The 12109-nt window shown below is 58.6% G+C and overlaps 2 protein-coding genes across 6 annotated transcripts in view; one reads left to right on the top strand and one right to left on the bottom strand.

The window, feature by feature from the left end:
- FBXL2 (F-box and leucine rich repeat protein 2) overlaps window positions 1-9342 on the top strand; it is a 96501-nt gene extending 87159 nt beyond the window's left edge. Inside the window, 5 exon segments of the mRNA XM_051818546.2 lie at window positions 246-290; window positions 670-726; window positions 7180-7240; window positions 7243-7376; window positions 7830-9342. Of these exon segments, the coding sequence (XP_051674506.2) occupies window positions 246-290; window positions 670-726; window positions 7180-7240; window positions 7243-7376; window positions 7830-7946 (414 nt within the window). The 3' untranslated portion in view covers window positions 7947-9342.
- Window positions 9343-9515: 173 nt separating this feature from the next.
- UBP1 (upstream binding protein 1) overlaps window positions 9516-12109 on the bottom strand; it is a 49330-nt gene continuing 46736 nt past the window's right edge. For 3 of the 5 annotated variants that reach the window (XM_008266113.4, XM_051818545.2, XM_051818544.2), the window contains 2 exons: window positions 11902-11953; window positions 9516-11221 (listed from right to left, as the gene is read on the bottom strand). In XM_008266113.4, the coding sequence (XP_008264335.2) occupies window positions 11184-11221; window positions 11902-11953 (90 nt within the window). In that variant the 3' untranslated portion in view covers window positions 9516-11183. The remainder of the gene's footprint in view (window positions 11222-11901; window positions 11954-12109) is intronic. The other 2 variants (XR_007908714.2, XR_011388240.1) reach the window with 1 other exon arrangement.

A 12109-nucleotide genomic window follows, 5' to 3' on the forward strand; every position in this document is an offset into this window, starting at 1 on the left:
CGAACCTGCCTGTCGCTGAGCCCTGGGGGCCCCGGGAAGGGTGGGCAAGAGGAAGCAGCGTAGCCCAGGGCACCCGAGGCCCTTTCCCAAAGCGACCATGGCTCAGGGGCATCTGCCGGGAGGTGCCTGGCGCCCAGAGGGCCGGGGCAGGCTCAGGGGCATCTGCTGGGAGGTGCCCGGCGCCCAGAGGGCCGGGGCAGGCCGCGGTGTCGCCCTGCACAGGGTGTGTCCTTTGGCTCTTTCAGAATTGCCACGACCTGGAGAAGATGGATCTGGAAGAGTGCATCCTGGTGAGGGGCTCCCGAGTGGCCCAGAGCAGCCAGCGACACGGGCACAGGAGCGGGGCTTGGGAGCCCCAGGCCCTTGGCAGTGGGTGTGGCTGTTCCTGGTAACCAACAGAACCACGTGGAGGGAATTCAGCGTGGCTCGTTTTGACCACACACTAACTAAAACAGCATCTAGACTGGAGGGAGAGAGAAGCTTGCGTGTCCAGTGAGAGGACCGCTGCAGAGGGGAGTCCTGGGGCAGCCTCGTTCCCACTCTGTCCCTGTGCCTCTGCCCCTGGAGGTCCCAGAGGAGGGGCTGCAGGAGGGTTTGCGTGTCCAGGAGCGGGTGGGCAGGCGAGGCCGGGGCCTGGCGGGAGCCGGGCTGACCCGCGTTTCTCTGCAGATCACCGACAGCACGCTGGTCCAGCTCTCCGTTCACTGCCCCAAGCTGCAGGCCCTGGTGAGTCGGAGCCCCTGTGGGGGGGTCAGAGGGGGGGAAAGGCCCCTCCCACACGGCCACGCTGGCCACGGTCATCTTGTCGGGCAGGGAACGTCGGCGTGTTCGGGTGGTCGCAGTCGAGGCTGTCCTGTGTCCCCTGGCGGTTCTGCCTGCCCGTGCGCCCTGAGCCTCAGGCATGCTTCCCGTCGCCCCTGCACTGAGCGAACGGGTGATCACGCTGATCATGGCCCAGTCCAGTCCGGCGGCCACGGCTTGCGCTTGCCTGGAGGCCGGCTGTGCGGGGGCCTCGGCTCTCACGGCGTCCCCCGCGGACGAGAGCGCCAGTCTCCCCTCTGCCGGCTTGCTCGGTCCCCAGGGGCTGGAGCGCTGTCCTCCTCCCCATGGCTGGGCTTGGGTGCCTCTGGCACTGTGCCCAGGGTGTGAGGTCGCAGCAGAGCTGCCGCCTCCCCGCATCCTGGAGAGTGCGCGTCTTCACCGCGGGCCCGCTGTGTCCACTTTCATAACTGACGCGCCCACCGCTCCGCCTGCCCACGTCGTGTCCTGTCCTCCCAGCTCAGCCGCGAGGCCAGCACCCTGGGACCCCAGCAGGTGCCGCCACTGGGCACAGCGGGCCTTCCATCAGCCCTTGCAGAAAAGGGGCGACGGCAGGAGATAAGCTGGGATAAAAACGGGCAAGTTGGAGTCTGAAAGTAAACCCAGCAGAGCCACGCAGCACCACTGGCGGAAGTGGAGGGGAGCGACTGCGGTTGAAGTCTGCAGGCCTCCGAGACCAGCAGCCCGGACACAGCAGGGCAGTGCTGTGGCTCGCACGCCTCCCCACTCGTGGAGGCCCGCCAGGCCCTGGAGCGGCTCCGTCCTGACTCCGCATCCTGCCCCAGTGGGGTCCGGTCCGGGAAGGACACTGGGGCGGAGCTGAGGGCAGATTGAGCTGCCCGCTGAGCACAGCTTGCAGCCTCAGGAGGTTCGCGTCCTCACAGGAGGGTCAGGCAGTGCGGCCCGCGACAGGTGCAGGCGCCAGCTGCTCGGGGAGCCGCAGCCAGGCACCCCCACCCCGCCTCCAGGGATCGCGGGAGGCGGCGCTCTGGGGCCACAGCGCCATTTTGAACTTTATTTAAAGCATGGAAGCAGGAAGAAGTGTGGGGAGGGCCCTGGGCTCCCAGCGGCTCTCTGCTCTCGCCCCCTCGCCAGGAATCGCACCCTGGGCCCCGGCGGCGGGCGGGCCTGCCCCTCGCAAGGGCAGAACGTGCTGCCCGCGTTTACTGACAAGCGAGTCAGCCGCTCGCAGCCCGGGGCGGCGGACTCAGAGGAGCCCGAGGACCTGGCTCACAGGAGGTTAAGGACGCGGTCCCCTGGGCTTGCAGGACGTGTCCCCGGCAGGTGCAGAGCGGCTGCTTCCCCCTTCCAGAGCCAGCGTTCTCAGGCGACTCATTGGTTCTAGGAGCGCTCGAGCAGGGTTTTAGCTGTCAGCCCCATTGAAGGCGGAACACAGCGAACATGGAAGCGCAGTACTTTGTCCGTGCTGGGTTCTGCTGCTGCGTAGCGAGCCTCTCCCAGGAGCCCCCGCCGCCCCGTCCCCTCAGGGTACAGGCACGGGCCTTCCCGGCTGCTGGCCAGCCTGCCTCGGCGATGCAGAGGGCTGACCGGCACCTCCCGGCTCTCCCTTGCCCAGCTTGCAGCCACACCTGGACTTAATGGGTCAGTGTCAGTCACCATTCCCCGCTCAGCTTAAATTCCGTGCCGTTCTTCAGCCTTGCCCTTAATCCCCCAGGAGTCACCTTCCTGAGCAGAGCTGTGGTCTTGTTTAAATCTCGCTGAGCCAGCCCTTGAAGCCGGACCAGGGCGAAGGACGCTGGCTCTGCTGCGTCCACAGGGCCCTGGCCGGCAGAAGCCAAGGCTCCGAACTCCATCGCCATCTCTCAGGTGGGCACCACTGCTCCACAGTCTGCTTAACTCGGGGGTGACAGCAGCCTTTTATGCTTCCCCTTTGCAGAGTTACAGAGAGGAGAGGCAGAGAGAGAGAGGTCTTCCATCCGCTGGTTCACTCCCCAGATGGCCACAGTGGCCGGAGCTGCAGCCATCCGAAGCCAGGAGCCAGGAGCTTCATCCGGTCTCCCATGCAGGTGCAGCGGCCCAAGGCCTTGGGACATCTTCCACTGCTTTCCCAGGCCATAGCAGAGAGCTGGATTGGAAGTGGAGCAGCTGGGTCTTGAACTGGCACCCATACGGGATGCCAGCGCTTCAGGCCAGGGTGTTAACCCGTTGTGTCACAGCGCTGGCCCATTAACTGAGTATTTCTTAAAATTCTGTTGTCACTATTGCCTTTTTAGCCCTCTCTCTGTGCACTGATTTTCAGTGGCTGCGCTCTGCACCCCAGGTTGTCAGTTCTTTCCGCAAATCCAAAAGCAGCTTTCCTTGGTGGGAACTGAGGTGCAGTCCAGGCTGGGGGCTCCCAGGGGCCGGACATGCCCCCCTCACCCAGTGCCTTGCACAAGGCGTGGTCAGGGGAGGCCACTTCACATTTCCTCCTGGACCCAAGCGTCAGCGAGGGCCCCGTGGCTGTGGGGGCCTCTCCCAGGAGCCCCGCTGCCCCTGCCCGCCCCCCCCCCCCCCCGAGAAGAGGGCAGGCAAGGGCTCCTGCCTCAGCGCCTGAAGCACTTCCTGGTTCCCAGCTTGGCCAGCAGGCGCCAGCCCTCCCCACTGGGACAGGAGAGGACGGTGCACACCACAGTCCCAGGTGCTGAAGAACTCTCCGCTGGAATCCCAAACCCAAAGGAGCGCGCCCTCGGAAAGGACCCCCGGGAAACGAAGACTGCCCACAGGTCTACCCCGCTGCTTTTCTGGTTTTTGTTTTGTAAAGAAGTGTTAGAATGTAGAGAGACTGGAACCACAACTGGTGGGAAGTGTAAAATGGGACAGGGGATAAACAGTATGACGGCTTTTCAAAAAATTAAAACAGACCTGGCAGCTGATGCAGCCACCCCGCTTCCTGGTGTGGCCAAAGGAACGGGAGGACGCGGAGAGCTCTGTGCGCGCCCGGCCGTGTTCACGCGGCGCCCGTCATAGCCGCCGGGAGACGGAGGCGACCCAGAGGCCTGTGGGGCGATGGCTGGAGCACAGCCTTCGAGATGGCTTCAGCGTGGATGGCCGTGGAAGGCGTCGGGCTGAGGGGCAGGAGCCCGTCACGAAACACCGCAGCAGCCGGCCTTCCTGGTCCGTGGAGGCCACCAACATGGCTTCAGCACGTTCAGGAAAAAGAAGTGAGCCTGGCTAAGCATGCACAGACCACCTTCTCGCCGTTACTCCCCAAATAGTGCCGCACAGGAGCTAGTCGCCTAGATGGCATTTACACCACGTTTGGTACTTACTGATCACCTAACGGCCTGCGGAAGGCAGTATATAGGCGGTGTGCACCTGTGCCATCTTACGTGACTTGAACATCTGTGGGTGCTGGTATCCAAGGGGGTCCTGGAGCCAATTCCCTGTGGACCCCAAGGGACAACTATGAACTTTCCACACAGTATCTAGTCAAGTTCACAGGCACAGAAATGGAATGGGGGTTGTGCCAGGAGCTGAGGGAAGGGGAAATGGAGAGTGGTTTAAAGGGATAGAGTTCAGGCCGGTGCTGTGGCACAGCGAGTTAATGCCCTGACCTGAAGCGCCGGCATCCCATATGGGCGCCGGTTCGAGACCTGGCTGCTCTACTTCCTATCCAGCTCTCTGCTGTGGCCTGGGATAGCAGTAGAAGACGGCCCAAGTCCTTGGGCCCCTGCACCTGCACGGGAGGTCTGGAGGAAGCTCCTGGCTCCTGGCTTCGGATCGGCGCAGCTCCGGCCATTGCGGCCACCTGAGGAGTGAACCAGCGGATGGAAGACCTCTCTCTGCCTCTCCTCTCTGTGTAACTGACTTTCAAATAAAAATAAATCTTTTAAAAAAAAGGGAGAGTTCGAGGTTTACAGTATGAACAGGTTCGGTAGATTCATTGCATGGTGTGAACGACTTGACAGTACTGAGCTGTACACTTCATTTTTTAATGTTTACTTTCATCTTCTTGAATGGAGAGAGAGAGAGAGAGAGAGAGAGAGAGAGAGAGAGAGAGATCTTCCATCTGCCGGTGCACTCCCCAGATGCCTACGACAGCCAGGGTGTCCCACGTGGACGGCAGGGACCCAAGTACGTGAGCCACGAGCTGCCGCCTTCCGGGCGCACATGAGCAGGAAGCTGGGCCAGGAGTGGAGAGGCCCTGAGGTGGGACGAGGGGGACCCGCGCAGCAGCTGACCTGGCTGTGCCACATCCCCACCCCGGAGTGCATCCCCAGAAGTGCTAGAGACGGTGATCGGCAAGAGAACAGGAGGACTTCTGAACACCTGACCTCCGGCCCAAACCTGGAGCCAGGACCTTCATCCGCGTCTCCCGCGTGGGTGGCAGGGAAAACACGGGCCGTCCTCCCCGCCTTTCCAGGCCACAGCAGGGAGCTGGATGGGAAGTGGAGCAGCTGGGACTGGAACCAGCACTCACGTGCGATGCTCGCATTGCGGGCACTGGCTTAACCCACTGTGCCACAGCACCAGCCCCAGAGGGCAAGTTTTTAAAATTAAGTTCAACTACAACAAAAATTTTTTTTTTACAAATATTAAAAAAGTTCGAAATGAAAATGAGGGTACTTCAAAAGTTCATGGAAAAATGTTAATTTCTGAAATCTGTTGTAGCCTTTTCATAATACATATTTCCATGGAATTTTTGAACCCAACATACACCGCGGGAAAATTTACTGGGTACAGCTAGAGGGCTGCTCCCGGGGAAACTTAAAGTGTTCAGGGTAAAAAGCAGAGCTGGCCTTTCGCTCTGGCTCCTGACTCCGGCTTCCTGCTAATGCACCCTGGGAGGCAGCAGCGACGGCTCAGGTAACAGGGTCCCTGCCACCCCCACGGGAGGCCTGGACGGAGTCCCGAGTCCCGGCCGCGGCCTCGGCCCGGCTCCAGCAGTCAGAACTGCAAGGTCACGTCCTCCCCGGAACTTCCCCGTGCCTCGGAATCGATGGAAGCTCCTTCCCATGCCGCACCAGGCTGCAGCCTGGCCCCATCGCCGCAGCTCCACGGCACCCAGGGGCGTCGCCTCCCTCCCCCACCGGGCGTGCGGGGTCCTCACCGTTCCTCTGCCACACGCCTCCTAGCCCTTCGGGTCAAACCCCACCACCGCACGCGCCCACAGCACGCGTGTCGCTTAGGTCTACGAGTGGAACCTGTGCTCGTCTCGTCTCGTCTCGTCGGGCCAGCCACCGTGCTGAGGCAGTGTTTCTCTACGCCATCTCACCAGGGGCTGGCACAGCTGGCACTTGTGTTGGGAGGGATGCATGGCCCGGGTGGTGCTGCCTCTGAAGAGCGTTTATGGTGGGGTGACTGTCCCAGCGACATGCTCTGAAATGTACTGATAGAATGACGGAGATGTTGTTTGGCTATACATTAATGCAAACTTAATTTTGGCGACTTGAGTGCCTACCCAAGAGGCCAGTGATTTCAGATCCCACGGCTCCAATTCTATGTGACGATAACCTTCAACGATGCTGGCACCGGAGCCGTGGCTGTTGGCATAATTTCCTCGCTGATCTCTCGGAGAATAGGGCAATAAAACTGCTCTCAGCCAGTGCCGCGGCTCACTAGGCTAATCCTCTACCTTGCAGCGCCGGCACACCGGGTTCTAGTCCGGTCGGGGCGCCGGATTCTGTCCCGGTTGCCCCTCTTCCAGGCCAGCTCTCTGCTGTGGCCAGGGAGTACAGTGGAGGATGGCCCAAGTGCTTGGGCCCTGCACCCCATGGGAGACCAGGAGAAGCACCTGGCTCCTGCCATCGGATCAGTGCGGTGCGCCAGCCATGGCGGCCATTGGAGGGTGAACCAACGGCAAAGGAAGACCTTTCTCTCTGTCTCTCTCACTGTCCACTCTGCCTGTCCAAAAAAAAAAAAAAAAAAAGGAAAGAAAAAAAAACTGCTCTCAAAGAAAACTCCAGAATGTGTCCCTGGAAGGTTTACCACCACCTTCATGTGAACTGAAAAGGTGGGTGCAGCCACGCAGTAATGCAGTAATGCAGACTCCTACGGCCTGGTCTCGGCTCGCTCGGTGCTGTAACAGAACACCACAGACCGTCATCTCTAACAGAATTTCGGTTCTGAAGATCGAGGGGCCAGCATCTGGGGAGGGCCAAGAGGAGGCCAGCGGGCGAGCAAGGGAGAGGGACAGACACCCAGTCTGTAGCTTGAAACCCTTCAGAAACTGGCGTTGACCCGCTCGTGCCCTAGACACATACCGGGCCCCACTGGCCGGCGCGTGCCTTTGAGCAGCCACAGTGAAACCGCAGCGAGCAGTTCCTGGGGCACCGGCCAGGCCAGCTTCCCTGGGCGCTGGGCGCTGGGCCGGGGGTGAGTGAGGCCCAGCAGACATCTCCCCGCCCCCCCTTCCAGAGCCTGTCCCACTGTGAGCTCATCACGGACGACGGGACCCTGCACCTGAGCCACAGCGCCTGCGGGTTCTGGAGCTGGACAACTGCCTGCTCATCACGGACGCGGCGCTGGAGCACCTGGAGACCTGCCGCGGCCTCGAGCGCCTGGAGCTCTACGACTGCCAGCAGGTCACCCGCGCCGGCATCAAGAGGATGCGGGTAGGCTGGGGCGCGGGAGGGGCCGCGGGGTCGCTCTGTCCTCATCACATCTGCCCATTCAGGTGGCACCCGGGGCTTCTCCAGAGCTCCCTTGTCAGACCCAGCCTTGCAAGGACAGGGTGGTCTACAGCAAAGGAAGCAACCCGGGCCACTCCCAGGAGGCGGCGGCAGATCGTGCTGTCCAGTAGACGTCCATCATCTTTAGCCTTAACAGCTCTGGCACTCACATCCGGGGTGCTACACCCAGGGCCACTAGGAGGTGCTGGGCTGGCTTCTGCCCCCACTTGGGGCACAGGGGCTGAGATAGCCTGCAGCAGAAATGCTACCGGATCAGTCTGCCTCCTGACACTGAAGTGCAGCCGAGGCTAACCGGGCGCTGCACACTCTGAGGCGTCCGTCTAACCTCGGTCCTGAAGCTGCCAGCGTAACGGCCCCTCCGCTCTCTGCACCCAGGCCCAGCTCCCTCATGTCAGAGTGCACGCCTACTTCGCTCCCGTCACCCCCCCCCCCCCCCCGGCGGCAGTGGCAGGCGGCGGCCAGCGGCTGTGCAGGTGCTGTGTCGTTCTCTGAGCGAGTCTTCCGAGCGGCTGCACCCTCCCCACACCTCCTGACTCCACTGGGAAAGTGTTTGCAGGTAGACTTCCGTATGGTGGCAGTAACGTGGCTATGGCGCTCACCTTCACTGCCCGTGACGCAGTCCACCGGCAGCCTTGGCGGTTAGCACGCGCAGGAGCAGCGTCAGTGCGGCCGAGACCAGGCAAGGAGCCGGGATCTCTTTCAAGGTGGACACCTCCGGAAGTCCCACCCTTGGCGCTTCCAGCATTTCTCAGACCACCAGTGTCGGCACAGATTGAGCAGAAAAAAGCAGCTGTGGACTTCGACCTGCCACCTAAGCCAGGGGCCTGCTGAAGCCCGCGACTCCGCTGTGATGCGCACGACTCGGGCAGGCAGCTGCACTGCCTGGATTTTATGTTAAGCCTTAGATGGAAGGCACGTAACAGGTCTCCATGACACCCCAAAGAAATGAGGTGGAGCAGGGTCTTCACCGTTCTGTTTCTGTCACCTTGTCATCAACTCCTCCAGGGGACAACAGTGTGTGTGCTGCCTGACAAGAAACTAAACTCTGCAAGATGCTACAGAACAGAATGCATTTTTGCTAAAAGGGAAAAAAGCTAATTATTTCCACACTTCTCACAAAATTTAGGGGACCTGAAACAGAATCAAGACTTAAGTTATCTATAATATTATCAATTAAAATAATGAGTGGATGCCTGTAGAGCGGGTGTGATTTTTTTCCAAGTTTATTTTAAAAATCTTAGAAATCAGGTTACACCAGAACTATTCCAACTTTACACTTTAAACTCAGATCAGTAAAGTGTTGGCACCTTTTAAACTGATAATATAAAAATGAATACACCATTGCAGTGCTTAGAGAAAAATCAGGTCGGAGGGTTTATTGCTCTTACGACAGACATCTCTCCAAGCCCAGCCTTCCGAACGGCGCCTGGTGCCCTTCTCTGTGGGTCGCTGCACCGTGCTCTCCACGTCTGTGGCGCTCACTCCGGGGTGAGCTGGCCATGGGGGGCGCACGGGAAGCTCGAGTGAGACAGCAACACCAAGGTTTGTCCTGGGACTCGCCAGCGCGTCCAGAGGATGGACAGTGTGGAGGCAGATGTGCTCCGAGTCCCGCAAACTCGGCGGGACCATCAGGTACGCGCTGAGGTCAACGATTTTTATTGCTTTATGATAGAAACAGCTGGCTGAAATACGCATGTTATACCATGCCTGGGAGTGGGGGAAGACTGGCCAGGAAGCCATTTCGGCAAACAAATAGGCTTATGAGAGACTGCACTTGTGTGACTCCCAATTACAGTTCCTACCTAAGACTTAGCGCCAGCGCCAGCAGCCTCGGGACCTACCCCGGCTTCGAGGCTCCAGCTCAGTGGCTCAGCACCCCGCCTGCTTCCTCTCCAAGGGTGGACCGGGCCTCGGCTGCATCCACTTTGAGAAAATAAACCGAAAACGCAAAACAAGCCATTTGGGCCTAACTCGGCATTCAGACTGGCATATGCTCAGCACACACACAGGGCGCCCCTTGGTTCTGTGACTCGAGGTGTCATCAACAGGAACTGAGACACATTTGCAAAACAATCGGAAAACATTTATTATACTGAAATGTGTACATCCTACCATTAAAAAACAGAGTAGCAAATCTGCTGGTGCCCTAATTTATCTGAGCCTGCTCCACTGGGACAGACTTGTGTTCAACGCTTCCAGCGTCATTCCCGGCTTGACGAGCTCGCGGTGTCTGTGCTGCCGCGTCTGACCCTGGCGAGGGTTCCGGCGGCACAGTGTGGGCGCCATCCCTGCTCCACTGGGAATCAGGGGCCCGAGGAGCAACACCGGCAGACCAGGAGAGGGCAGCTCGCCTCCTGTGGGGCCCACGGGCAGAGTTCAAATCAGAGATGCAGACAGGAGACCGCTCCCTCGCAGCAGAAAATGAACCCCCTTCAGGAAGAGAACTGGAGATGTCCCACGTGTTCCACCCACTGAAAGGTTTGTCTTCTGGGAGATTTCAAACTCAAAACTACTGTATTTCCACCTGAACAAAGATGAGGACCAACACCTGGATAGACGGACCAGCGATGCTACGATCAAAGTGGGAGTAGAAAACCAAAACCAGACCCTCAGCCTGCTCCACCACAGCCTCCAACCTCTCTGTGAGGACCTCGGGGGAGGGAGCAAGTGGCAGGGGAAGAACGAGGACAGTAGTTTCCCCTGAGGAGCATGCGAGCAGGCCAGCATTTGGTTTATGCAAGAGGCACTCTATGGAAAGGGAGCTGTTACGGTGCGTAGAGGGCCCCAGACATCCCCAGACGTTCATCGTGACTGTGCTAAAGCTCAACGGTTGTGAAGATCTCCTGGGTATCTTAGTGTCGATTTGTGACGTCTAGTGTTTCCATGAGTCATTTCATCTGTTCTAACACCAAATCAGAGGCTGTCAACAACCACACTTCCTTGCTCTCTCACTGCCCATTTCCAGTGTCTGGGGCAGGGCCGTGTGGGGGCGGAGAGAGGGAGGGAAATAAGAAAACCACATGAATGTAAAAATCAAGGAGGCTTCAAAAAATGAAAACCAGAAACTAAAATGCTAAAAATGGAAGCAGAAGCACAAAGTTTCTCCATAAATCTGTGACAAAGCAAAAACACAAGTCTTTGTACCTATTAGGATTTACACTGATCCTCTCACCAAGGTACTCGGAAGATGCCGTGGCTTCAAGCCCGCCTTCCCAGCTGGGTCTCCCGGATCCGCACGCTCACGTCAGACGCAGACAGGACTTCTGAGAAGACGCCGAGCCGCTCCCCGGGCCACCGTCGCAGCACGCGCCTCTCCACGGGCAGGTTCCCGCGGGCTGCACACAGCACTGGCCCCAGCCCTCCCCAGGTCAGCGCAAGGTTCAGGCAATGAAAACCAAACTGGCACAGGAAGGTAAATGCCCACAGTAAGTGTTTACATTCAATTCCAAACCGCATACAGTGTAACACGACAGCAGGGCTGCTTCCAGGGCCGCAGTCACTGGCCTCTACGGCATGCTGTCCCGCCAGCTCCCGCGTGCGGTGCTCGGCCCCGGCAGTGAGCGAGGAGACGTGCCTCTCGTACGGCTCCTTAGAAGGGTCAGCTTGTGTTTTCAATATGAAACATTTCATCTGGTAAAAATCCAATCCCAAGGCTTCTTGGATTCAGTCTTCACACACTTCTAAGCATGACTATTTGGTACTGAATTAAAGTTCAGAATACGTAAGACATCACTTCAAAATTATGTGGATACCGTCATTATTTTCAGCTGCAGAGAAAGGAGAACAGTTGTCACGTTTAACCAGGCTCAGGAAATCCAGCTCCTGAACGGAAAACTCGCATCTGCAAGCTCCCGCGTCCATGGGGGGATAGGGGGGGTACTTCCAGGGAGAAGGCTGCCGGCACCTGCCGCCGCAGCAGGTGGAGGTGCTGGACGCAGCACACGCCCGTCTGCTGGAGAACACGGGAAGGCCTCAGAGACGGATTCGAAACATTTAAAAACATCATTGCCACTTCCGCCTGATGCCTCAGTAAACAGAAGCACTACAGGGTCTGTAAGTGACTGCTGAGGAGGCCCAGTCTGAACAGCACCAAACAGGGAGTGGAGAGGGATCCCACACTGACAGCGCCCACTCTCCTGCTCCTCCTCCATCTGCTCTCCCCACTAGAGGGGGAGGCCCACGGGCTCTTTAGTTCCCCTGCCTGTGCCTCCCCTCCCCAGTCAAGACCAGAAGCGCAGGGTCTGACACCAAGCACTCAGCGGGACGCTGACTGCGACGCCCGGGTCCCACAGGAAGACTGCCTGCCTTACTGGCCAGCTAAGTGCTGCTACACCACAAACAGTCTGATGTATTCTCCAACCCCTGTTGTCACAGTAAGGCCTGCACTGCCGAGAGCAGACACACTTGGAAGCACACTGCTGTTTAAGACACACAACATGTGAAGTACCTTTTACTGTGGAGAACAAAAAACAACTCTCATCTTGAAAGTTCTGAACCATCTAGAAAAAAGCAGATGTGTAAGATCCAGCTGTCCTTAACAGAAATTACTTTAGTTAAAAGGAAATACCATAAACTATATATTATTCTTTCAAACATAGAACTCAGCAGCCAAGATAATTCACAAAGGCAGTGTGAGACAGTGAAGCTTGAGGCTG

The sequence above is a fragment of the Oryctolagus cuniculus genome, chromosome 4, assembly GCF_964237555.1.
Source record: "Oryctolagus cuniculus chromosome 4, mOryCun1.1, whole genome shotgun sequence".
Classification (NCBI taxonomy): domain Eukaryota; kingdom Metazoa; phylum Chordata; class Mammalia; order Lagomorpha; family Leporidae; genus Oryctolagus; species Oryctolagus cuniculus.